Below are 26,434 nucleotides of genomic sequence, written 5' to 3'. Positions count from 1 at the left end.
TGGGAAACGATGCCACAAGCATCATAGTTCAGTTTTTGTATTACACACTAAAGCACTATCTCATTATAACACTATTGTGCAGATCTTCCATCATTATGCATACCCTCTATGTCAGTATCTTGCTATCACTCTATCACTCAATCGTGAAATAGCACTAACCTGCATTTGCGCTATCACACGATAGCGCATTAGTTCAGGGGTTCCTGCAAACTCCTGTTGTAGTCAATGAGGCTTGTTCCTGAAAATGCACTATCATGCGTTTGCGCTATTGTGCAGTAGCATTTATTCAGGGGTGCCTGCTAATGTGGAAGCCTAGTATTTAGAGGGCAAGGAAAAAAATGGGTGGAATTGGGCATAGGTCCGGGAAGTCTACTCAGTAAGTCCCATTGTGGTCAATGAGGCTTGTTCCCAAGATTGCCATTAAGGGGAGTAGAGCTTGGAGGGGGGAGCCTCTCTTATTGGTTGAGCAGCCCTTGCCAGTCTGATGACGTACACTTCCAGTCCCCCAGAAAGTATGTTTCTGGCAGCGACTTATAATGGTGTGGTGCAGTCCTTCATGGAGCCCTGCACGGAGCCATGCTGATTCCATGAAAAATCTGGTATTCCTTTGTTTGCTTTACCCTTCCTTTGTTGTGGAAACATGGCCCAGGAGTACATATCCAGGATGCCTTAATAGGAATACCTGATCTGTGTTTAATGATCCTGAATATGTACTTTAGCTTAAGAATATGGCTTGCTGGATCAGACCAAGATTCAGCTAGACTAGATGAGCATTTTTCATAAGAATTTCAGAAACTAGCAGGCACTAGGACCTAGTGACTAGGTAGTGCACTGGAATTTGGCACCTTAAAGACTAACAGATTTATGATGGTATAAGTTTACACAAACTAGAGCAGAGTCCACTTCATCAGATGCATGAGGTGTTATCCTCAGCAGACAAGTATATAGAACCATGGGTATAGTTCACCAATCTATCTTCCATCCACCCCCTGCCTTAAGCAAACAGTTAAGCAGAAAGAACATTGCCTGCTTCTTTGTGTTTCTTCGTTTCTCTAGCATGTTTATACAAGATATGGATTTTAAGCTCTTTCAGGAAGAGGCTGCGTTAAATGAAACACAGGACTATGTATCCTAGTCTGCACTAAACAAAAATCAGATTTTTGCAAAAGGGTAATCCAAATTCTGCACCAAGAAACTGGAATTTTGTGATCTATAGAAATTGAGCACATTGGGGCGCAATCCTATGCATGTTTAGACAGAAAAAAGTCCTACAACTGCCAGCATGCCCGGGGCATCCTGGGAGGTGTAGGCCTTTTCTCTCTCTAATCATGCATAGGATTGCACCCTCAAGCCCGCCTGCTCAGACTCAAGCCCGCACTCTTCAAAACTAGAAAATCTTTGTCTGTCTGACTCACAAACACACTCTTAAAACAAATGAAAGCTGGATGTTTCAAGACACTCCATTCTTCATCCAGTACTAATCTCTTTGCTGGCACGGCGCCGTCAAGGAAATCGCAGAATACACAGTTTATCCTAGAAAAAAACCCCGTCTAGACGTCGCCGATTTGGGTTGCAGGATGCGATGGTAATAAAACAGAATGAGAATGAGAATTCATAATAAACAATGGTGGTGGTGACAAAGCTCCACTGAGCGGAACCGATCAGATTCGAAGCGCCAGTGGCCTCAACCAAAGGCGACGCGAGAGGTCCCTCGCAGTGCTTCCCCCTCGTGGCTCCACAGTGCGTCGGCTGCCTGGCTGGTGAGGTCACCTCCCATCGCCCCTAAAAAATTGCCAGGCTCCTCCTGCAGCCGCCGCAGTGACAGCTGAGCCCGGGGGTTCCTGGTCGCTCTCGCCCTCTGCGCGCCTGTTTGCAGCCCGGGCTGTGGGCGCCGCTCAGCGTGCCCATCTCGGGGAGAGGAGAGGAGAGGAGAGGAGAGGAGAGGAGGGTGCGGGAAGCAGCCAACATGGCTGATGATTTCGGGTTCTTCTCCTCGTCGGAGAGCGGAGCCGCCGAGGCCGCAGAAGAGGACCCGGCCGCTGCCTTCCTGGCTCAGCAGGAGAGCGAGATCGCGGGCATCGAGAACGACGAGGGCTTCAGCACGGCCGACGGGGCGGCGGGAGGCGGCCAGGAGGCGGGGGGCGAGCTGCTGGGTGAGTGCGAAGGGCGAAGAAGGAGGCACACCGCGGCCCGCGGGCGGCGTTCCTAGCCTGGCGCCCTCCGGGAGGGGTCGGACTGCAAGTCCCATCATCCGCAGCCACGGCCGTCCCCGGGGGCGATGGCAGCACATCTGCCGGGCGGGGAGGGGCGGGGGCACGGGCACGGCCGAGCCAGGTGACTGCGGTGGGTCTAGCTGGGGCTGAGCGTTGCGTCGCAGTTCCGGCCGGCTTGGGGCAGGGGCGGCGGCGGCGGCGGAGGCGGCAGCAGGAGGGTCTCCGCCCAACGTGTGTTTGACCAGGAAGCGGCAGCGGCCGGTTCTGCCGGTGCCGACAAAGGAGGCGGAGTGAGCGTCTCTGGGCTCTCCGGCCAGAGGGGGACAAAAGCTTGGGTCGCCGGAGCGAGGCCTGTAAGGGCTGGGCTTCATCAGGAGCGAGGGGAGCAGTAGCCCCCACCAGAACGCTTAGCATCGCCACCAGCTTCGACTGGGAGACTGGTGCTGCTACAGTTTATAACTTAAGGAGTGCTTGATGCAGTCTTGCTGGTCTTTTGGGAAGGCCACTGCTCCCATTTTATAGATAAGGGGAACTGAGTCGAAACGAGGGAGATTTTCCCAAGGCCGCCCATCCCTGGCACAGGAGGGACTTGAACCCAGGCCTCCCAAACTCACACTCTGTGTCCAGTGGAGCGTACTGGCTTTCCACCCTCCCTCCCAGTGGGCATCTTTGTGGTATTGCGCCATGGGCTCAGTCTTCTGGGTCAGGGACCAGCTGTGCTTTGGAGCTGGGAGTCTTATAAGAGACAAACACCTTTCAGAGCAGCCTCAGACAGGGAAAATCAATGGACAGCATCTTTTTGGCCAGCTAGGGACAAGTCAACCTAGGACAAAGCAGCCTCAGCATGACCCATCAGGGAAGTTCCTCTTTCCCTGGCTGATTCCTTCCATGGCTGAGGCAGCTATTAGGCCCAAATGCTGGACCGGGGAAGAGAGGAAGGGACAATTCTGGGTGAGGCAGACATGCTGAAGCTCTGGATTGCTTTGGGAGGAGTCCCTGCAAATGTTGCCAGACCAGACCTAGTCATCCTGGGTGTAGCCAGGTATTCTGGGGTTGGGTGATGTCGGGGAAGGGAAAGAGCATCTGCAAGGAAGTGGCACCAGGAAAGGAAGGATGCTCCTGTCGCCTTCGTCACGGCTTTAGCTTTGCTTAGGGTTGTCCGCTGTTTTATCTGGTCTGCTCCTGTGCCTTTACCATCATCCTGGCTCATGGAAATTTAGCAGGCAAAGTGTTTTTCACTGCTTTGTCTCCTGGCCAAGAAAAGCTTCTCCTTCTCCGTTTCTGCATGTCATGCCGATGTTGAAAACACAAGGGCAGAACGAGTAAAAGACAAGTCCGTTCTTGGCTCTGCTTAGGCAGGAGCCCTGAAAGTATCTTGTTCCCAAGCAAGAAAGTTACATACACTTTAGCCATGGTTACTGTTTTCAAAGGCCTTGTGAACTGAAGACACTGTGTCCCCATATGGCCTTGCCTAACATGCTCCAAGTGAGCAGTCTGGAGTCTCAGAACCTGCCTAAACTGTTAATAAGGGTTTCTTGCCACTTCACAGGCCCATTTTTTTGTGGTTGGAGTTGATCCCTCTCTTCCTCTGGATTGGCTGGTCTTGACCATTTTAGTTTAGCTTCAGTGGAGGGTGCATAAAGATTGTTATGGGTAGAGAGGGGCAGAGAGGTCTCCCAGTAAGCCAAGTCAGGGGCAGAACTTGGTTCAATTGGCCAAAATGTTTCTTCTTTTTTAAAGATGACACTGTCTAGGACAGCTGTCCCCAACCTGGTGCCCTCCAGATGTTTTGGACTGCAAGCCCCATCATTCCCAGCCAGCATGCTGATAGTCAGGAATGATGCGGAATGCAGCCCAACACATCTGGAGGATGCCAGGTTGGGGATGGCTGGTCTAGGTGCTGCTCTTGAAATAAAGGGCAGTTATTAAATTTCACAAGGTGCCAACCTTACATGTAGTAAGGGATTAGCCTTTTACAATAACAGGCACCTGGCAACTCTAAAGCTTTTCTACGTGGGGCATTTATTGTGCTCTCATCATTCCTTACAGTTGTTTACAAGTTCTTTAGACAACATCATGACCCTCCAGTTTCGCTTCTGTTTTTTAAGAGCGCTTTTGCCGGGGGCCGGGGGGGGGGGGTAGAGCAGGGAAAGAGGAGTATTATTTGTGAAAACGAAAGAAAACATATTTTCCTACTTGTGTTATTGCATTATTCTGCTATAGCACAGCACCACTTAGAGGTTATGTAGCAGAAAAGGAGGAAAGGGAAAGCTCTTAGGGTAGAGATCAGATCTCAGTTTTCTGACAAAACTGAAAGTAGACACAGTGTATTAACAAGCTCGTATAGAAAAGCTCCTACATAGGACCGAGGGTCTTCATGTCATCAGTTAGTAACTAACTCATTATAGGTTGGCTAAGTTCAGGGTAGGGTAGGGCTCTGGTGCTATTAAAGCTGTAAACAGGGAAACATTAGGAGGTTGCAAGTTCTCCTTCCACTACTATGCTTGGATGAGGGAATCATCTGCACACCCCGTGGTGTCATACATGCCATCACCTGTCAGCAATGCCCTTCTGCCATTTTCATGACATTTCCAGCCAGACAGGAAAGTGTCTTCACAAGAAAATGAATAGGTACAAATTGGACATGAAAAGAGAGACATCATGAAATCAGTGGCGGCAGTTGGGTATGGGGGAGGATGCATTTCGGTCTCTGTAGTCATTCTATCTCTAACCTTGAGATCACTACAAAGAAAACAAAAAAACATTTCAAAAATAGTTAGAATGAGAGGCTGCAAAATTGTTAATGGTTAACAAATCTGACACCGCTTCTTTTTGTTTTAATATCTCCTTAGCAAAAGTAATTGATCTTGTGCAACGGTACTGCCCTTTTTACCGTCTGCACATTAATGTCTCAGCAAATGCAGGTTATGTTTAAATTATGTACTGTCCCTCTCCTATCAGGATGTGTTTCTTGCAGTTCTGGTAGCTTTAAGACTACAGCTGTATGCACACTTATGCCTGTGAGCAAGACCCCCTGAATACAGTGGGATTGATTTCTGAGTAAACATGCATAGGATCAAGCCGCGCATCTCATTTGCTGACTTTATTTTTCCTCCACAGTTCATCCACCCATGCGTACGTATAGTCCCCCTATGTTAACGTTCCACTTAATACATCTGACAGTGTTGGTTCTTGCCTACCAAAGCCCATCCCCACACTTCTTTTGGTCCTCACCATGTTTACTTAGAAGTAAGTCCCATGGTGCCTTACTTCTAGCAAGCCTATGCTCACATTACTAAAAAGGAAGTCCAAGTTGACTCAGTGGGGACTTACTTCAGAGTGAACTTACAATGGACTTTTTGCAGGATTAAAGAAAGGGTGCTTTTGGCTGCTAATCACACTCCATGCAACTTTAATCTCAGCAGTGTCTCCTGCCCACAGGTACCTAGTAGCTGGGTCCTTATCTGGGCCTTAGATAAAGTAGAATGAGTCACAAATGGATAAACTGGCTTTTACTGAGCAGGTTGCCCCGAAGACTATCAGAACAACTTACAGCAGCCTTCCTCAACTAGGTGCCTCCCAGATGTGTTGGACTGCAACTGCCATCATCCCCAGCCAGCCTGGCCAATGGCTATCCTGGCTTGGAATTCTGGGAGTTGCAGTGCCACACATCTGGAGGGCACCAAGTTGGAGAAGGCTGACCTACAGCTATTGGCTTGGTTATCAGGGCTTAGTTTTGGGGTGTTGGAAGATAAGAGTGAGTATTCCAGATTCCTGCATTCTCTGTCCCTGCTATCCCAGATCTTTGCCTCTACTCTGCAGGATCCTCTGTATCTTTCCTTGCAGTTCCCATGTGTTGCTTTTCCTCCTTCTGTATGTACCCCCCTTGACATGGGAGGTGCTTCATGGCTTGACCTGTGTCATTTGCAACAGTCAAACCATGAGGCAGGAAGCTGCTGCCCGAAACTATTCCCCATCTAATCAAAGCCATGCATCTGGTTCAGCCTTGTGCTGCTGCCCCTTACCACTGACTAACACATTTCTCTTTTCCTTCCTCTGCAGCTGATTTGGAGAGCACTGGGGCCACTGTGAATGGAGATCTGTTTCAGGTGAGAATCTGTGCTCCTTGCTGGGCCAGGAAAGGGGGCAACCCTGGGTCTATGGGGCCAGAGTATATAGCATGTGTAGAAGACCAGCAGGAGTAGCTGGACCCCCAAACTTCCAGAGAAGGTTCATTGAAGAGATGTCTCATTTGAGGAAGGCTTCTTCTTTGGTGGTTACCCAAAGCAAAGGGGGAGGGTTTGTGGATGGATGGGAAAAGTAGCCATCATTTCTTCTGTTTACAGTCAAGATTGTGTATAGCATCCCCTTTCCCTAGACTAGCATTGGGGAACCTCTTTCAGCACAGGGGCTGAGTTCAATTTCGGAGAAGCTTTCAGGGGTCACGTTCCAGTGGTGGGTCGGGCCAAAGGCAAAGGGGCTGGCCAAAATTCCCTCCAAAGCAGCATCTTGTAGCTTACAGCTCTTCCTGCCAGGAACTCAGCCTTAGGAGAGGCATCCCAGCCTTTTAGAATGCGGATACTGCACAAAACCAGTAAACTATTAGATGATTGGTGGTTGGAGGGAAGGGGGCATGGCCATCTGGGCAGCCCCAGAAGGCCTTCTTTGGCCCCTGGGCCTAAGGTTTCCCACCCATGCCCTAGACCCTCATCCATGGCAGCTGCTTATGGGCATCATCACATGCAGGGTGGCAACTGGGGGCTATTTGAGGGCACTGATATTGTAGCGGAAGGTTATTATGTTTGCATGGAGGGGATTAATTGGCTGTGGGATTGGAAAATCAATGAAATAAGAAATGGTTTTGGGGTGTGGGAAGAACAAGGTAGATGAGGGGGAATAAGAAATTGAGGTGTTTTTTTATGTTGGGAAGAGAGGCCATGCATGAATAGAGCAGTAATGAAAAGGGCCTTTGTTTGAATCTCTGGAGTGTTAAAACGTTGATAAATGTATTTGTCTTGTTTCAAAAATGTATCCTACAGCTTAAGGAAGATTAGGGCGGCTGTTCTTCTGTCTCAGGGAAGGGGAGCAGGGAGCCCTCCAGATGTTGTTGGATTGCAACTCCCATCACCCCTAGTCAGCATGGCCAGTGGTGAAGATGATGGGAATTGCATTCCAGCAACATCTGGAGGGCCAGACATTGCCCATCCATGTTCGATCTCTTCATGGGGAGGATTCTCAGAATCATCAAACACATTGCAAAAAGGTTGCTTGGCTCCTCCCATCCCGCATTACGGACAGGGGCTTCCTTTACACACACGTCTTGCAGCCCCCTGGTGCTGTGCTGCTCTTCAGTAGAGAGCAGTCAAATGGCAGAAAGTAACCATCCAAGTCAGGAAGGCTGTGGGAGTTTGGTGGATGCAACCCTAGATGATTTTGACAGGATAGAGTTGGCCAGCAGAGGCAGGACTAGTTTTTTCTTTTATTTGTTTTTGTAAGGGAAAGCATGAGTGAGTGCCTAACAGTGCAGTCCTATACATGTTCACTCAGAAGTGAGCCCCATTGAATTCAATGGGAGTTATGTGTGTAGGGGCCTTACTCTCCCTCTGTCTAGGAGGGTCCCTCACCTGTGTAGATCTGGATAGCACTGTTGCTCTTGGATTTCTTTGCAGCTGGTACTGGAGACTTCACTAATGTAAGCAAGGGGAATAGTCGCCTATTATGTTTTTTGGGATATGCATCTAAGATTTTTTAACTGTACAGCTAAAAATGTAAAGAGTGAATGTGACAATCAGGTGCTTGCAAACATGTATACTTGTCAGAGATCCAGGATTGGCAGCATCTTCCTGTTGAGTGGAGAAACTAGGTTTGTTGCTGCATAATGTGTGAAAGAGCTCTGATTTGGCAACCATGGGCCCATAACCTTGTAGTGTTTCTCCCTATGTTCATCCAGGGTGCATCCAGACCTTTGCTGCCTCTCTGTGGGATTATTTTAAGTCTTGGAAATAGCATAGTTATTTGGTGTACACATGCACACACATACCTGCACTGTTTCTCTGTTACAGTTTTATGACCATGCTAAATCATGTGCCTATTGAGATAGAATTGCTGAATAACAATTCCATGCCATTTTTTTTACATTGTGGTGTAAATCTATTGTGTCAGTAGGATTGTGCTTTGTGAACAAGTTATCCATTCCAAATCCTCCACGCAGTCCCTTTAACCTCCCATTTCTGCTGACACCAACCCACAATTGCATAGCACAGTGTTGTGTGTGGGCAATGAACATGCATGGCCCTTTTGGGTGCTATCCCACACTGTGACATATGAACACACCCTATCTGCCCAGATGGATGGAGAGGAAGCGGCTGCTATGGAACATTTCACTCCCTCCTTGTCATGGTATCAATTTGGTTTACAGTGACATAATCCCATTGGAGATGGGTAGACTTAATTAGATTAGTGGATTGGGGTGAGGGTGGAGTGTAATCCCATAGCCATGTTCAACATTACAAGCAGCAGTATTTCTGGAAGCAAAGCTTTCCACTTAATTGCAGCTGCCTCTCCCCACCCCCCAATATCTCTCTCACTTAGGAGTGCTTTCAGACAAAGCTTTTATTGTACAATCACATCCCCTTGTTCACAGAGGGTCTAGATGAAGATGTCTTCCACTTGTAACCGTCCGGTATTTTCCCACTGCTACTTCCATCTTTTTTTCTTTCCATACAAAAAAATCTGCTAAGGGAGAAAAAATGGAAGAGCTGCACAGTGCCTTTTGATTGTCAGCAATAGGAGCCCTCTGTTTGGAAGCATCCTTGAACACCCCCCCCTCCCCCGGGGACTGACTGCTCACCCCAGAAAAGCAACCCGCCTCTCTCCTGTTCACCTCCAGATATGCCAAATCCCGAGAACAGTTCATGGGCCATAAATGTTCATAGCCAGAGAACTGGCCGAAACGTACAAACAAAAACACAGGGTCAATTTTTCTACTCACTTAGGGAGGGGGTAGTTTGCACCTAAAAGGGCCTGGAATTACACTGAGGCAACAGGGCTGACATCTGAACAGTGCTTGCATGCTCACTGATCCAAGCATGCTGATGTCTGTGGTCGAAAATAGTCCAGATACACCAGTGCAGCTCAAGACCTTTTCGTGCCGGAGGTGAAGGAAGGAAAGGTGATGCCCCTCCCATTCCATGTACAAACGTTGACTCTTTCTTCAACCCTGGAAGTGGGTCAGTATCCTCCACTGCCCCTGAAGGCTGCAGGCTATCTTAGGAGGCACAGAGCAGGTCACATGGCCCACACCTCCCTACTCCAACACCTTGCTGCTGCCTCCCAGCATTTGCTGCCTGAGGTGACTGCTTCACTCTGGCTAATGGTAGAGCCAGCCCTGAGGTACACCTCAAGGTTGAGATGGCCAGCATCTTAAGACTGAAAGGATTTGTGTGTTGATTTGCACATCCCACAATGGGTGATGGTTGTAGGACTGGAGTCGTTCCCCTTTTAAAGAGCCTAGGATTGGAGAGAGGAAAGGTGTGGAAGCTCCAAGAACAGTCTGTTGCTAGAGAAGGAAGCAGTGGCGCCAATATGGGGCCAGTTTGGTGTTACCCAGAGTTCAAGCCCAGAACCTGTAGGATGTTGGCGGTCAGATAAAGGGCGTTCCCAGTTGGAGGGCTCCTTGTGCTACCTCTGAGGAGGCATTGTGCAGAAATTCCATCTTTTCCATGGTAAGGAAAAAGACAGAAGAAGCAGTGGGAACACACGGGAGGGTTATGACTGGAAGACGATGATGTCTGGACCCCCCATAAAATTCTGTGAATGAGGCAGGGTGATAGTGCTATAAAAGCCTCATCTGGAAGCACACAAAATCACCTTTATTGCTATATGCAAGTGCAACTGCATCCCTGTCTTGCCTTAACATTTCACTTCACTCTTGCTGCTAGCCAGGTGCTGCATTTCTCTCTGAGAGAATTCTTGTTTATCTTGCTGCCTCTCAAAGGAACCTGGGTGTGGTCGAATCTGTCCCGTGATCAAATGATGCCTTCATTGCATCCTTGTTGCAACAACAGAATCTGCAACAAGGAACTGCAAGCAAATTGGGCATACTGAGGGAGCAGGGTGTACAAGTTATTGGGGACATTCTGGAGAACTGGAAAGCTCGCTCATTTTTGTGGAATTTGGTTGATCCTAATAAAGGTATTGCTCAACTGTGAAAACAGTTTTCCACGTGATTGGATTGTAGAGTCCTGGTCCTAGAAATGACCTTTTAAAAAGGTCACTAGCCACTACACCATGAGAGCCAGCATGGTGTAGTGGCTAGAGTGCTGGACTGGGAGTTGGGAGATCCGGGTTCTAGTCCCCACTCGGCCATGGAAGCTCACTGGGTGACTTTGGGCCAGTCACATACTCTCAGCCCAACCTACCACAAAGGGTTGTTGTTGTGAGGATAAAATGGAGAGGAGGAGGATTATGTACGCCACCTTGAGTTCCTTGGAGGAAAAAAGGTGGGATATAAATGTAATAAATAAAATAAATAAATAAAATAAAATGAAAGCTAAAATTCTGGGGGGTGCAGTGATAGGTTCAGAAGAGCACTAATAAGCCATTTGGTTGATTCGGAGTGAGATGAAAGAAAGGTTGTGGGAAGGGTTGTTCTGCTGACTGTGGAAAAACAAGCCACTTCACAAGCCTCTGTGAAATTGCTGTGGGGAGTACGACTGTGAACCAAGAAAATGGTCATGTGTGAATAGAACCTAGACTGTGGGCTTCTCAAATTCTGCAGCTGGCTTATTTAATTACCATCATTACTGGCCTTTAAATAAAGATGACCACATCTAGCACTTCCCTCATGATTTCAGCTTGTGGCTGCGAAAATTGGCTCTTGCCATGGCAACGGCACTTGATGACATCAAAGAGGTTTTAGAACCAACTGAACCAAAGGTCCAGTTCTGCTCAGAGTTAAGATCTCCTCAAATAGGCACTCCCCTTTGAAGACTTGACTGTGACATCAGAGAGGTGACATCACAGAGGCACAGCAAGCAGCCATTATTCCTTAGAACTGCAGGAGCTCTCCTGAGGCACAGACATGAAAATCATGTTGGCTGTGAATGGCAAGGCAAGTGGTGTAAGGCTGGGCTGGTACATGGCTGATGAAGAGGTTCTGTTAGGCAGCTTACGAGTTTTGCTTTCAGAAGGCCCTGTGCTTTCAGGCTTGTGGCTAGGGTCTTAAATGAGAGCACACTTAGACTATCGTCATTTGGTCCATCTCCTCCTACCTTCCTCATTGCATGGGCCTTGGGAGAAGATGATTCATGTCTATTGGACAACTAGGATTAGGGTGTGCCCATAATTCTGTGCAAGGATTTTTAGCATGGTAAGGATTAAAGACTTGTATCTTGTGCTCCTCCTCATTCCACATAAATACACTGCTGTGCAGATATGAGAGAAGAGTCTGGATTTCTCTCTTTCTCTCTCTCTCTTTCCTTTTTCTAAAGGAATCCAATGGACCCACAGATGCCTACGCAGCCATTGCAAGAGCTGACCGGTTGACACAGGAGCCTGAGAGCATTCGCAAGTGGAGAGAGGAGCAGAAAAAGAGACTGCAAGAGTTGGGTAGGAATAATAAAAAGCGAGTGTGTCTGTAAACCAAAAAGGTACAAATGCACATTGTGAAGATGCAGGGTGTGTGGTGTGTGTGTGTGTGTGGTAGTTATAACTGAGATTTTTTGAGGGGTAGAAGATGGTGGGGTGAGGAAAAATGAGCCAGGAAAAAAGGCTACAAGGAAAATTTTAAACGGAAGAATGGGAAGGCCAGTGCAGTTTTTCTGAAGGAATGGGAAAAAGGAGAGATTAGAAAAGTGTGAGCCACCAATGGGGGCAGAGTTTTGGCTTGTGCTGAGACAGATGTCCCCAGAGCAGATAAAAAGATGGTAATGGAACCTGAAAGCACCAAATATAGAGTGGGAAGGCAGGTGGAATAGGCAGTAGAAGTAACAGATTATAGAATCATAGAATAGTTGGAAGGGGCCTATAAGACCATCAAGTCCAACCCCCAGCTCAATGCAGGAATCCAAGTCAAAGCATCCCTGACAGATGGCTGTCCAGCTTCATCTTGAATGCTTCCACTGCAGGAGAGCCCATCACCTCCCTAGGTAAGTAGGATGAAACACTGCCCACAAGTTTCACCTCAGGCAAGCTATTGCCTGGGGTTTCAGCTGGGTAGATAGCATCAGTGAACCTCCTGCATAACTGCAAGCCTGACATGCTGGGTAAACAGCTATTTTCCCCCTCACTAGCCACTGGAGTACTCCTGCCATGTTTCCACATAGCCATCAGTGCCCTCTGCTCATGTGCACCCCGTGCAGGCTATATCCTTGTCCTTGTCACCTTGTCACTTCCTGCCATACCTCCCTTCCAATATGAGGAAACCCGTTCCTTCCTCTTGAGCTGTGCATGTGACTTATATAACACCTCATGAGCAGGTCTATTCAGGGCATCTATCCCTTGTAGAGTGCAGACCCATCTACCACCATTTTGAAGCATCTCTGAAAACCCGTGTCATAAAAGCCATCTGTGTATGATGCTCTGCTGTGGCTGGGAGTTCCTTTTGTATCTTTCTTCCTGCCAGTCACCTGCCCATCTTGTTTTAGATGCTGCTTCCAAGGTGTTAGAGCAGGAGTGGCGTGAAAAAGCCAAGAAGGATTTAGAAGAGTGGAACTTGCGGCAGAACGAACAGATGGAGAGGAACCGGGCCAACAACAGGTACAGCTGGGAGGGGGAAAGTCTCCTACCCATTTTTAGCTGCTGCCAATGGCAGCAAAAGCTTGACAAGCACCACCACTGCCAAAATATTCCAGGCTCCTGGAATGGAGCTGCCCTTTGGAGCTGTAACATAGACAGGGGTGGGCAGAATGTAGATCTCCAGATGTTTTGGACTTCAATTCCCAGAAGCCCCTGCCAGCATGGCCAATGATCAGGAATGCTGGGAGTTGCAAGTCCAGAACATCTGGAGAACTACTTTCTGCCCACCCTTGCACAGCATGATGAAAATGTACGGGCACCTTTGGCTCCATGGTCATGAGTCCCCATGGGTGGTCTGGGTAAAGATGCTTGTAGGTAAATCTTCCTAAACCTTGCCTCTACTATCAGGCCCTTCCTCACATCGTCCCTGTCAGTTCAATGCTTTACCAAATTAAGCAGCACCAAATAATGGATTCTGGTGAGAGGGCCTGACAGGCAGCAAGACTAGTCACCCTTCAGTTTAAATCTGCCACCTGTAGGCAGTCATTTCCATATTATCTGCTGGTTGTCAACTTTCGCTCCTTCAGAGCTTGTCAATGTACAGTGTTTCCAGATGGAGGGCTCCTTGGGGTGCTTCCAGAAGTGGCTTTTATCATGCCTTCACCCAGCCTCATCCACGAAATTTTACAGGGGTGGTGGTGGCCTAGGCATCATCTCCCAGTTGTTAACCCTCCTGTGTTTTCCCGCCACTTCTTTGTTCTTTTTTCTTACCATAGAACAATAGCTGTGCAGTGCCTTCCGACTGGTAGCACTAAGAGCCATCCATCTGGTAGCATCCCAAGTGCTACCAGTCAAAAGGCATTGTGTAGCTATTCTGTCTTTTGCTCAACTGTTTCTTTTGTGGAAAGAAAAAAGGACGGGAGAAGCAGTGGGAAAACATGGGAGGGCTACGAGTGGAAGACGAGGACGGCAGGACATTGTCATAACATTCTGTGAATGAGGCAGGATGATTGCACAATAAAAGCCTCTTCTGGAAGCAGCCATAGTTACTGCAAACATCTTGGATGGGTCCCCTTTTACTGCTGACAGTCAACATGTTGATCTCTGGGAGATTTAATGCTGTAGTTCTTAGAAATTGCTCTCTCTGCTTCAGGACTGTCACTGCGGTAGCTCCATGCCAAATATTTGACCTTTGTGAGGTGGCTTTCTTCTGTTTCTCCTAAGCACTTGCCTAATGAACCTCTAACAAACTGACCGTCCTGCAGTTTCTGATTCTGCTGCTCCCTCCTCCAAGGGTACTAACCCACCTCTCTCTCTTTAACTCTTTGCTGCCTCTCTGCTCTGCGTTTTCTCCTGTCTCTGCATCGCGCCGTAGGATTGCTGACAAAGCCTTTTACCAGCAACCGGATGCCGATGTGATTGGCTACGTGTACGTCTCTCTTGCTCTTCTTTTTTCCTTGCGCCCGTTCCTGTGGGGGAACCCTGGTACGCCAAGGATGGGGAAAGTGTGGCCCTCCAGATGTGGTTGGACTGCAACTCCCATCATCTCACACCATTGACTGTGCTGATGGGAGTTACAGTCCAACACGACTGGAGGGCACCAGGTGGGAATGAGGAGTCAAACACATCTGGAGGCACCAGGCTGGGAAAGGCTGGTATGAAGGGATATTGGAGGAGGGATTGAGCATTGATGGAGGAGGAGGAGCAACAGAGTGGTGCAGGTGTGCTTTTTGCCACCGTAGACTCCCCACTTCTCAGGTAAAGAATAACATTTCCTAGAATGTATACAGCACCTTCTTAAATGCTCAAAAACGCTTCATATATGCAACCCTTCCACCAACCCTATGACCTGAGCTGGTATTGTGGGATTCTTCATATTTGCTTTGATGAAGTACTAAATAGCAGGTTCTGGTAGTGTACCTGGAATTGCAAAACCTGAGAGGCGCTGCTCATAGCGTGGGGTTTGGTAACTCCTCCCAAGGATGTTTTGGTGGTTGTTCCAGATAAACATCCTTGTCTCAGCTGTGTTTATGCAGGCTGTGAATTTCAAGGCCTACTTCCCGTCACCCTCCTCACCTGCTTTGAACAGTGTGAAGCATATGTCCTGGCCACCTGAGACATTATGTGTACACTTGGGGTCCCTTTTCATGGTATAAACCAGCAGTTGCTACTCAGCTGTTGTGTAGAATCCAAATGTCTTTTGGCAATTCTTGTTGTGGGAGTTTCACATCTTCCCACTACACGATCCACAACAATTTCAGCAAATGCATCTATTGCTACCTCCCCCAACTTGGGGAACTCCAGATGTTTTGACTACAACTCCCATCAATCCCAGCCAAGGGTCAGGAATGATGGGAGTTAAAGTATGGAAGGTCTTGCAGGCCCCAGGTTATGGAAGGCTGGTCTGTTGGGATAGCAAAGACTGTGGGATCAGGTTGCCCCTGTGTCAGAGATAGCGTTGGACAGCCCTTGTGATATTGCTGCAACAAGTGACACAAACCCTCCCCGTCCTTTCCCCTGTCCGAGCCCTTCTGCAACCTTTTCAGAAGATCAACGTTATTTTGAAGGCTTCTTGTAAAAACTCATTAGAGCAGGCCCTCCCACCTTGTGACCTCCCAAGCTGAATACAATCCACCAGCCTTCTAGTGCGGATTGCCCAGTGCTTGACAACCACCTTGTTTTGCAATCCCAAGAGGCAGCCACACCAGGAAGATTTCCAGGCTCCTGATGGGCTGCTGTAGTTGGCTAATGTGCTCTCTTTGGCTTGGTGGGTCATGCATGGCTGTTTTTGATCTTACAATGGCATCTCTCTACAAAAAGGATGGCTGCAGAAAATGAGGGAAGAGACATCTTTGGCCTATGGTCCACCTTTGGCTTTGGTCATCCTTCATGGACTCACTCAAATGTTCATGTCCATGAGACATATTTTGAGTAGTTGCATAATCTATGATAGCCTTCCCCAACCTGGTGCCCTTCAGATATTTTGGACTAAAACTCCCATCAGCCCCAGCCAGCATGGCCAACAGTAAGGGATTATGGGGTTGTAGTCCAAAACATCTGGAGGGTGCCAGGCTAGGGAAAGCTGGTCTAAGAGTCCCCTGACTTAAGGACTCCGTGTGCCCAATCATCAAGGTCTGCAGTCTCCCTCTGGAAAGAAGGGCAGTCGGAACTTGGGAGGCTTCCTTCCATCCAGGAAACAGACAGGAATGCTCACAGGTCTTCCTGGGTTGAGGCAAGGAGACCTGCCTGCCTGCTTCTTTTATGGGCCTGACTGTTTGCCAAATTGCCTCCTTCTCCAGAGCCTCAGAGGAAGCCTTCCTGAAGGAGTCCAAGGAAGAGACGCCTGGCACCGAATGGGAGAAAGTGGCCCAACTCTGCGACTTCAACCCCAAGAGCAGCAAGCAGTCCAAGGATGTCTCACGCATGCGCTCAGTGCTCATCTCCCTCAAACAGACGCCCCTGGCCCGCTAGCCTAGCCGATAAGGGGCCGGGGCTGGGGTGAGGATGTGGGTTGCTCTTTGGGCAGCAGGTTTGGCTGCAGCACAACAGGCTTAGATGGCCATCAGTAGGGGGACCCCAAAGCATCCCACCTCTGCCCCTGCCCCTCTCCTCCGTATGTTTGTGTCACTCCGGTTGGGTGGCTGCCTGTACCCCTCCCCTTGATTTTACTTTGCTTAAAGGGTGCATTGGTATCTTTTTACACATATTTATTAATGGCGTGGTTCCTCAGGCAACTGCCCTCTTCGGTTCCCACACTTGCTGCCTTCAGGAAAGGTCACCCCGTTTCACTGTTGGGGGCACTCACAGGCATCCCAGCTCCTGCAGGCCTGGCCATCAAACCTGGCCAGAATAGTAGGTAAAACCACTGTTCTCCTTTCCAAGACTTTGTCCCAGACCTAGAAAGCAGCCCCAGATCTGAGCTTGAGGCTGCAAAGCGGGGCTCCTGAGTTTTGAGTCCCAGCCCGTGTTGCTTGTTTTATCCCAGTGATAATGAGTGGCGACTCTCAGGAGCTGCCAACGGGTAGAGGTTTGGAACGCAGCTGCGCTTCCTGGCTGGGGCACAATAACCCTGGCACAGGTAGAAGAAAGATCTCTGCTGGGAAGTGAGTCCTTCAGGGGAAAGCATGCACAAGGGAGAGAGGGGAATGATGGAAACAGACCGCTCTACTCACTGGACTGAAACTGGAATAGAGAACCTGAAAACGAGGGCTGTGTGCAGTCATGAAAGAGCTGCAGGAAACCCCCAAATAAGACCCACTTCCAATGAACAGAATGCAATTTCTTCCCTACTATAAGATATCCCCAAAGCCAAGAACCTATTTGGGTTTTGGTGATGAACAAGGAGACTATGTGAGGAGACCCCAAGCACCTGCCTTCACTCACACAAGGCTGGTTATTCCATATTAGCTTAGGAGATACTAAATGCAGGGATGTGATGTGGGGTTCATCGGATTTTCTTTCTAGGATTGCTCCTTTCAGTTGAAGATAGGTGAACCAAGGGCACTGCTGTATAATCTTCCACTAAGAGAGCTGTAGATGTCTTTTAGGCATCTAAGCAAACCCAAGCCAATTTTCTTACTATCGCCCATCGTAAGAATCAGCACACCCACTTCAAACACCATCATTTACAGCACTCTCTTAGGCATGTTTATTCAGAATTAAGTGCCACAGTATTCATTGGGACTTAGTCCCCTGTAAGTGTGCCTAGGATCGCAGCCTTACACACTTCACTTTTGTTCTGGAGGTTGATTTCTCCTCTAAACATCCAGAGGTTTTACTGGCCTTGGCATGCTGCAGCTGATGTCCTTGCTGCCATGATGGTCTCCCAACCTGGCTAACAAGTAGGAAAGAGATTAATGCAGGGCTACAGTTCCCCTGAGAGGAACCATCTCCCCTAGGTGCTGGGTAAGCAGCAGCAGCAGGGGGTGATTTTTCTAGTCTGGGTTCCTAGCCTATATCTCTGGTTCTTGCAATCTCCTTTGTAACTGAAGGGAAACTAACAAATCGTTCCAGTTTCTCCTTTGGGTGTATTGCTGTGAAGGGCTGCTTGGGCCCTTCAGTTAAGATTTTTCACCTTGAGCAAATGTACTGGAGTCAGCCCTAGCAGGAGATGTAAATGTCTTAAGAGCACAATAGCCATGCGTGGCTGCAAGTTGGCTCGGGAAGTGCATCTTTTGGAAAGCCAGGAACACGTGGCCAGTTAGGGAGATGTGGACCGTCAGCTCAGCCTTAACTTTCGTATATTGGGGCTGAAGCCTATGAGTCTGTGAAAAAATAGCTGTTGGCACAGCATATATGAGTTACCCGGGTTTGCGTCTTAGCTCAGCTTGGTTTTGCAGGGAGCTGGGTTGGCTACTCACTTATGTACGTGTATATTGTTTCATGTGTTAAAGGTCCTCCTCTGTATGGTTTTGCACAGTGACCTCGCTATATCGTTCTTGCACAGTGAAGCATTTGCAAGGAAGAGCTCCACAATGAAAACGGAAGTTCCTACTCCAGAGCAATGCTTCTTCCAAGCATTTTCTCTGAGGTGGTAACTGATGAATTTTCTAGGTGTGGGGTGGGTCATGCCAGTGCCTCATCCTGCAAAAATGGCACGATTGACATCAACATCACGATTGAAGACTTTACAACGGGGTGGGGAATGTGTGGCCCTCCCAATGCTATTGGACTGCAACTCCCTGTAGCCCTTGCCAGCACGGCCAACCATGAGGGATGATGGGAGCTGCAGTCCCACAACAGCTGGAAGGTCACGCTCTCCCCATCTGTGCTTTACGTTAATAAAAACAGGGTTGGTTTGGGCCTTGGCATCTTCCAGAGAAAGGGACCGGTAGCTCCTTCAGGTAAGATGCTTTGCAAGGTTCATGCTTTTGGCTAACCACGAACCCCCAAAGGGCTGGAAGCAGACCTTATGCGGAGCAACAGCCTGTGTAGGGACCCTTACAGTATAAGGCTAAAAACACACACGAAGAACTAGCAGGTCTTTCTTCTGCATATCCTGTTGGTAAAAGGTGCTTTGAAGTTCTAAGTCTGCGGCGGTCATCCTGCATCTGTCTGTTCTGGGCTGCCGCAGCTAGAAAATGGAAGTGCAGAAAAACAGAGTACCTTCACAGGGTCTGGTTCTAGGGATGTTTCCTCTGGGTATTTGTTACTCCCCCAGAGGACAAAGCGGGGTGAACATTCCACATTCAAGTTTGTGTGAGGAGAACGGAGACAAAGGGCCACACAGTGACAAGAGGCACCAGCACTATCGGCTACAAAGAAGTTCACAGCCCAGAGGGAACAGCCAGGCTGCTATCTGAGAGCAACAGGGGTCATCAGATCCTATGGAAATCAAGCGGATAATGTATTCAGCCTTGTACATCCAAGGCTGACATTTGCACTGGAGTCTAGAAGCAAGGAAACACCTTTGCTTGGAATCGCCCAATAAGCCCAGAATTTAACTACCACTCCATCCTGTGCCCCAAGCGGCGGCGGCAGTAGTAAGCTGGGGTGGCACTTGGGGGGAGGGCGGGAACTTTGCCTGCAGCTGTCCTGTCCTGTCCCCTCCCCTCCCCCCCCCCCACCAGCTTTAAGTTCTGTGACTTTGTTGAACCACCTATTATCAATAAACTGCCACTACTCCAGACACAGAGTAAAGAGTCACGGAATGCTTTCTTTCCATGCTCCTCTGATATAGTGGGGAAAATACAGGAGGGAAGAATTGAATGGATATTCTAGGATGTGGCTGACCAATCCTCCATGGAGAGGGAAGATGGCCAGTTTGGATACCTCCCTCTCAGCAGGCATTGGGAGTTCTTAGACATATGGACTGATTCTGTGCATGTTTTGCTGAAGTAAGTTCCACTGTCTCCAATGGAGCGATTCCTAGGGTTGCAACCTTGGGGGGTGGGGGGAGCTACTGGAAGGTACTGAAAAAATATTGTGTCAGCAGTGCTTGGGAGGAACACTTTAACATGAGAAGCAAGAACCACCCTATTTTACTCTGCTTTTAAAACAAAAGCTTTTAGCGTTTGCTCTATGGGGTGCTTATGGCACACTTCAGCAGTAAATGGATTCTTTAAAAAAAATAGCAGTGGTTTTCTTCCTGTTTGCTAACACAGATCTGAATCACCACTTTTCATTTTAAACGTTCTCTGGAAGAATGGAGAATAGTCCATTCCTTACTCACACCCTACTCACACCAGCTCTATGAAAGAGAAGGTGGTTCGAGCATATTCATTTGTAACGCACCGTTACAAGTACATACAACATTCTATTAGCTGATTGAAAAAAGTTGCCTTGTGTAGACATTTTTCTCAGGACAGGCTGAATTATGTGGTGAACTATTCACTAGAACAGGAGTCAGCAACTTGTGGCCCTGCAGTTGTTTTGGCCTACAACTCGCATCATCCTTCTCCATTGGCTATGCTGGCTAGAGCTGTTGGGAGTTGAAGACCAAAACATCTGGAGGGCCACAAGCTGTCTCCCTCTGCTCTAGAAGGAACTGCTAGGTGTCTTAGATGGTGAGTTAACTGCAAGCCAGTTCTGGCTGTAACTAATCTATGTTAAGTGTTCTTGTAAATAACTCTCCTTGCTCCAGTGATAGACAATACACTTGTTATCAATTGCACTGGCAGACAAAAAAGCAACCAGCTGCATTTTCAGTTTTGCTCTGAACACCAGCTCAGCATAACTTGGGCTTATGCATGAATAAATCTTATATTTTACATACCCTGGTGCTGCAAAGCAGGGTAGATAAAAAAACAAAAAATTGTTTACTTTTTAAAAAAAACAGATTTCTGTGTAAAATTTGGAGAAAATGGAGAACCAATTCCATCATTTCTCAAATATGAATGTTTACGCTCAAAGAAGACGACAAAATTTCCACTGCATAGGTTCCTATATTCTCATACTTAACCCCTCGAACTGTCATTGGTGCTAGTCTTAGATCCCTATATAGGAATATTTTAATGACATTATTTCTATAGGTAAAAAAAATAAAAGCATGCAAAATTACTACAATATGATAAAGAGATACAAAGCCTGCTTGTAAGAATGGGAGAGTGCAAAGAACACTCTGCTTAGTAATCAATTAACATGGTTTAGTGGCCAGATTCATATCACTGTTTAGCAAATATATGAAGTATCAGTGGAAACTTGATTTAAATCTGCCTTTTTTCTTGCCGATTTAAATCATGATTTCAGTTACCTTGCTTTAAATCAGTCCACCCTACAAGATGATATGTTGGTTTATCAGCACCACTTAGTAATTATTGTACCAAGTTGAAAATAAAAGAACCAATTATGCTTTTGGGGAAAGAACACTTTGCCCATGCAACTATAAGGGCGCAGTCCTATTGATTGTACACTCGGTGAATAGAAGCTCTCAAGCTCAGAGGTGTCCAATTATCCAGGGCAGGGCGGGAGGAGCAGGGCATCCTCCAACACTGCAGATTTTGCTAGACAGGCTTTTTAGCCCATCTAATGAGGGTGCTTCGGAGGGATAGGGAAGGAGGCCGGAAGAGGCTCAGGATAACTCATATCCTGGCCTCTCCAGCCTCCTCCCCTCCCTGCCCACCAGACCCCCCCTTCCTTTGAGGTTGCTTTTCTAACCTTGGAGGGCAGCCCGTGTGATTCTTTCCACACTGGCTGTTTTAAGGGGGCGGGTCAGATCTCCAATTCCCTTCTGAAGTCAGAGCACTGTCTTTGACCTCAGAAGGGGGCTCTGAACAATCCTATGGATGCTCTCTGAGGGACCATAGGGTTGCTCTCTACGGTTTAGAAGTCCACTCTTGGAAATCAGATATCCTTAAAAACCATAGGCAGGCATTGTTACAGAGGAGCTAGGAGGACCACAATTAGGCTGAACATTGATTACTATATATAAATGACCTCTACCTCATTATAGGTAGAATCAGAGTTTCTTATTCAGAACTCTTATTTCCTGGCTGCAGCTAGGAAAGCCAAGTCACAGAACTACTTCAGCAAAAGAAAAGCTGAATTTATTCTAATGCAAACATCACCAAAAGGAAGGAAGGGACAAGATACAGACAGGCTGTGTGTACTACTTGGCCACCAATTCTCCAGCCATGTGTTGGTTGCTCATGCCTCTAATAGGCTCATGCCTTTTCCATCTCTGCTTTGGCCTTATCAAGACCTGTGGAGTTAATTATTTACCAACGGTTCCAGGCTACAGTTTACACAGTTGCCGGGTCATTAACATAAGGCTCAGGCTGCAATCCTAAGCAAAGTTGGGTGTAGGTTCCATTGAACTCAGTGAGCCTTGCTTTCAAGTACATGTATATATTTCAGAGCAGCCTTTCCCAGCCTGGTGTCTGTCCTCCAGGTGTGTTGGACTCCAACTCCATCATCACCCAGCCAGCATGGCCATTGGCCACGCTGGCTGGGGGTTGATGGAAGTTGTAGTCCAACACACCTGGAGGGCACCCGGTTGGGGAAGCCTTTTGTACAAGGTGTTGTAGGCCCCAATGGGTTTAGGAGGATGGGGCTTATCTCTGAATAAACATATGCAGCACTAGGCTCTTGGTCTGCTTGGCTTGGCTTCAATTGCTGTTGACATGAGATGGAACACAAACGTCAATCCAAGCCAGTGTAGATGAAACTGCTGCAATGGAATCCAGGCCCAATTAAATCCAGTCTTAGTTTAGAAGAGGTTGAGGTGTCAATCATGCTGGCAGTACTGCACTGGGCGAGGACTTGACAAAATGAGAGCTGAGTTAACACAATACAGTGTACTGAGCTCTAGCTGTGGAAAGAATCGTTGAAAGCTTTGCCATGTCTTCACTTGTGGACTTATTTTGAGTCTCCAATCTTTCCAGAGCTGCTCTTTGGGTGGAATCGCAATCCAATCTGCTGGCCTTGTATACACATACAAAAGTAGGTTTTTTTCATCCCTCTCATTAATCTTGAAATCTTAGAATAATATTGTGCATCTTCTTCACTGGTCTCTCTTCATCTGGTATCAAACTTCCATCCAGTGAAGCAGATCTCCTTCACAATTCAGGGCAGCACAACTCATGCAAAGTGCGTGAACTCATACGCAAAGTGCACCATTTCAAACTACTTTGGTGGCATCTGCTTTTTCTTATTGACTGGCATAAAGAATTTGCCCATAGAAAGGACAAAGAAAGGTCATCTATCCTCAGCAGAGTTGACAATTAGACTAACCCTTTCCTCTCCACATATCAGATTTTCTCAGTCTTATATTTGATTACCAGATACAAAATGTGACCAAGTTGATTCTATCATGCTACAATTAGATAATCAAAGACGTTTTTCTGAAAATGGTAATCCTATATTAGCTTAATAAAGTATTGGCAAACGTATTGAACAGAGTAAGCTGTCAACAGGCCAGTTAGGACACAGTGTGGCTTCCCTTGGAAGTCCAGTTCTTCCAAAGTGCTACTTGATACATCAGAGCAATCCCAATGGCTGCTATGACTTGTACATGAATACTCTGAAAATAAAGATTTCCCACACACTCCATCTTCACTTTCACACCATACATTCCAAGCTCATATCCATTTCATTTCCATCATGCCACCCTTACAATTTGTACCAGCAATGTTTACGTCCTTGTCAAAATTTCACTTGTGCACAGAATACGGAGCATGAGACTTACTTCCAGGTCAGTGGGTAGAAGATTGCAGGCTAAGTCACATTCCCATTTGACACAGTATGTGTGCAGTCTCCTTTTCACTACCCCTCCTTTCAGGTTAGCTGCTTGAATGCATGAGGACGCGATAGTAGTTGGCACAAGTTGTTTAGAAAACTTGAAAACCACCAACAGACAAGTAGAGCAGGAAATGGGGAATGCATGGTCTTCCAGGTCTTGTTTGACTGCAACTTTCCACCCCTCACCATTGGCTATGCTGGTTAGGGCTACTGACTGGGGTTCCAGTCAACCAACATCTGGACAGCCACATGTTCCCCATCCCTGGAGTAGAGCAAGCTTATAACTTTGTTGCAGCTCAACAAGTGTAAACACAAGCAGAGAATGGAAAAGAGATGTGATCTAGCCTATCCTTGACTGCGAGTGTGACTATATTTCAGAAAGCGCAACCAAAACCACTAGAAGCACCAACATTCCTTAACATTAAAAATACTTTGTTCATCCTACCCAGCCCTAAGGTCCTGTAATCAATGTGTGTTATTTCCAATGTGTTGTGAACCATACAATTGCCCATGAAGTAATAAAGACATCCCTTCCAATAAGCTTTACTAACACCATATATTCAGAGATATTGGCCTGGTTGGCAAAGGTGGCTTTACAACAAGGCTACTACATTGTTGCAACAACAACAACAAAAATAGGTGTATACACCCATGACAAAGTTGAATCAATATATTAACAGGGTTATAAAATAAAATCTGGAACCGTCTGGCATCTGATCATCACTCTCAATGCTCATTGAGACATCATCCCGAAAGATGTGGCGAGTGCTCTCTCAGGGCAGGAGGACTCATTCCTACGCTGCAATGCACAGGATAGGTCAGAGATGACTGCACACCAGCAGTATGTTCACTTTTGCGGTTTCAGGGCTGCCGCCACCACACCCACCACTACGGCTACAACAGTGAAGCCCTGAGCTAGAATACGTGCCCGCATCATTATCTGGGACTGGCGGATGTTGCCCTTCTTGAAGCAGATGAGCCCGTAGGTCAAAACTCCTGTTGTGACAAGGCAGCCTAAAGGGAGGGACAAGACAAAGAAGCATCAAAAGGAGGAGATGTGATCACAGAGGCCTGTATGTTCCTGTGAGCAGAAAGCTGGCCTTTGGTCTAAGAGGCCTCAGTTCAAACAAGGGCCCTCGGTTCTCTTTCATTCAGCCTCGGCTCCTGCTTGGCCAAGTGTTAAGGCACCTCATGTGTTAGAGCTGGCCTCAAAACAACGACCATCAAGAATTCTACAGACTGAAAGGATCAGGGTGGTGAAGCCATTCTTCTCTTGGATCCTGTTTGCCCAAGCAGCAGCATCTGAACTTACGTGGATAGAAGGGGATCTGTGCTGCATGGAGTCTCCCCACTCGGACAGGCAGAATGGTGCATTCACTTAACACGGGGTTTCAGTACTCACATTTACAGTTGGTCTAGCTGAATACTTAATAGATTACATAAGGAATCGACATAGTTCCATCCTGTAGGGCAGGTGTGGGGAATGTGTGGCCCTCCAGATGTTGCTGGACTGCAACTCCCAGCAGTCTTAGTCAACATAGCCAACAGTGAGGGCTGATGTGACTGGAGTTGCAATCCCACAACATCTGGAGGGCCACACATTCCCCATCCCTGCTTTAGCCAGAGTAGCAGTTCACACAAGATCTAAAAAACCAGTGACACCCTGTTTTAAAGCAAATAATGAAAGCCCTTGTACACAAACCCTGGGGATTTTATCCCCTCTGCCCAGCTGTCCTCCAAAGCATAATCCACCCAACTCAAAATTTAGATTACCGTTCATCATTCAGCACCATTTCTTCAATTCTTCCATCTTTCCCCCTCACTGGAATGGCTACCTTATTTATGGCCCAGTTCTCATGCCTTTCAATAATATTCTGACACAGGCAAAGTTTTTTACATTTCTCCCCATGCCAGGAAAAGTTTCACTTGTAACATCTGTGTATCAGGCGGTTGGTAAAGGCACAGGGCCAGGAAAAAAAAAAAAAGGCAACCCTACCCATCACTAATCAGTTTAGTAATCCCAAGAACTCATGGTCATCTTTAAAACCACACTTGCTTTCCCTTTCTAGACTTTCTCCGGTGGACAGAGGCAGTGTGCCTTTGAATGCTATATGAGAGGCAGAAATTCAACAGGCACAGCATTAATTTATACTGTATTTTCCATACTGGTAAACCAGTTCTCTGCTGCATCATTACCTATCAGGTAGATCAAAACAGGGACAGGCAACCTAGGGCCTTCCAGATTTGGACTGCAACTCCCATAATGCCTGACCATTGGCAGTGATGGCTGGGGCTTATGGAAGGTGTAGTCCAAAACTTCTGGGGGACACCTGAATTAATTAAATTGCTTCCCCCTGAATTAAAGGAACAAAAGCCATGGCAGAGTAGACAACACCCCTACCCCCCTCTCCCACTCGTTAGCCTCTCCTGCTCATCGATTCATGAGCGCCCCCCCCCCCCCGATCCTCGGCCTCCTTCTCAGGCTCTCACCAAGGGGCACGAGGGGGTTCTCGCGTGTCTTGCGGAGGAACCGGTCTCCAAATCTCTCCTCGCGGTGTCGGAAGGCGGTTGGCGTAAAGCCTTCGATCGAGGGGGGGCGGCTGGGGTCAAACGGGGGCGGAGGGCTCTGAGCCATGGTCACTTACGGCAGGCGCTCCGAGCAGGAAGGAGACTGCTGGCTTCGCTCTAATTGTGCTGACTCTGTTCAGCCACCGTACGAACGAGGCGACGGGCGCGGCCCTTGCAGCCAGTAGCTGGGGTCTGGGGAATGGCCAGCATGCAATTCGAGCGGCTAGTTTTTCCCCTGG

The 26,434-nt window shown here is 47.7% G+C and overlaps 2 protein-coding genes across 2 annotated transcripts; one reads left to right on the top strand and one right to left on the bottom strand.

The window, feature by feature from the left end:
• The first annotated feature begins 1,812 nt into the window (after positions 1–1,812).
• Positions 1,813–20,012, top strand: CLTB (clathrin light chain B). Its single transcript, XM_084839320.1, has 5 exons — positions 1,813–2,153; positions 6,276–6,322; positions 11,705–11,822; positions 12,860–12,971; positions 16,250–20,012. The coding sequence occupies exons 1-5, from the start codon at positions 1,967–1,969 to the stop codon at positions 16,419–16,421; spliced, it is 636 nt and encodes a 211-aa protein (XP_084695446.1). The 5' UTR covers positions 1,813–1,966; the 3' UTR covers positions 16,422–20,012.
• A 4,152-nt stretch (positions 20,013–24,164) lies between these two features.
• Positions 24,165–26,333, bottom strand: HIGD2A (HIG1 hypoxia inducible domain family member 2A). Its single transcript, XM_084839321.1, has 2 exons — positions 26,118–26,333; positions 24,165–24,641 (listed from the first exon to the last, which is right to left on the bottom strand). The coding sequence occupies exons 1-2, from the start codon at positions 26,260–26,262 to the stop codon at positions 24,475–24,477; spliced, it is 312 nt and encodes a 103-aa protein (XP_084695447.1). The 5' UTR covers positions 26,263–26,333; the 3' UTR covers positions 24,165–24,474.
• Positions 26,334–26,434: the final 101 nt, after the last annotated feature.

This window comes from Heloderma suspectum, chromosome 2, assembly GCF_057233095.1.
Source record: "Heloderma suspectum isolate Gila_16-S chromosome 2, 16-S_ref, whole genome shotgun sequence".
NCBI lineage: Eukaryota > Metazoa > Chordata > Lepidosauria > Squamata > Helodermatidae > Heloderma > Heloderma suspectum.
Note: the sequence above shows the minus strand (reverse complement) of the source record. Positions and strands in the feature narration are given on the sequence as shown.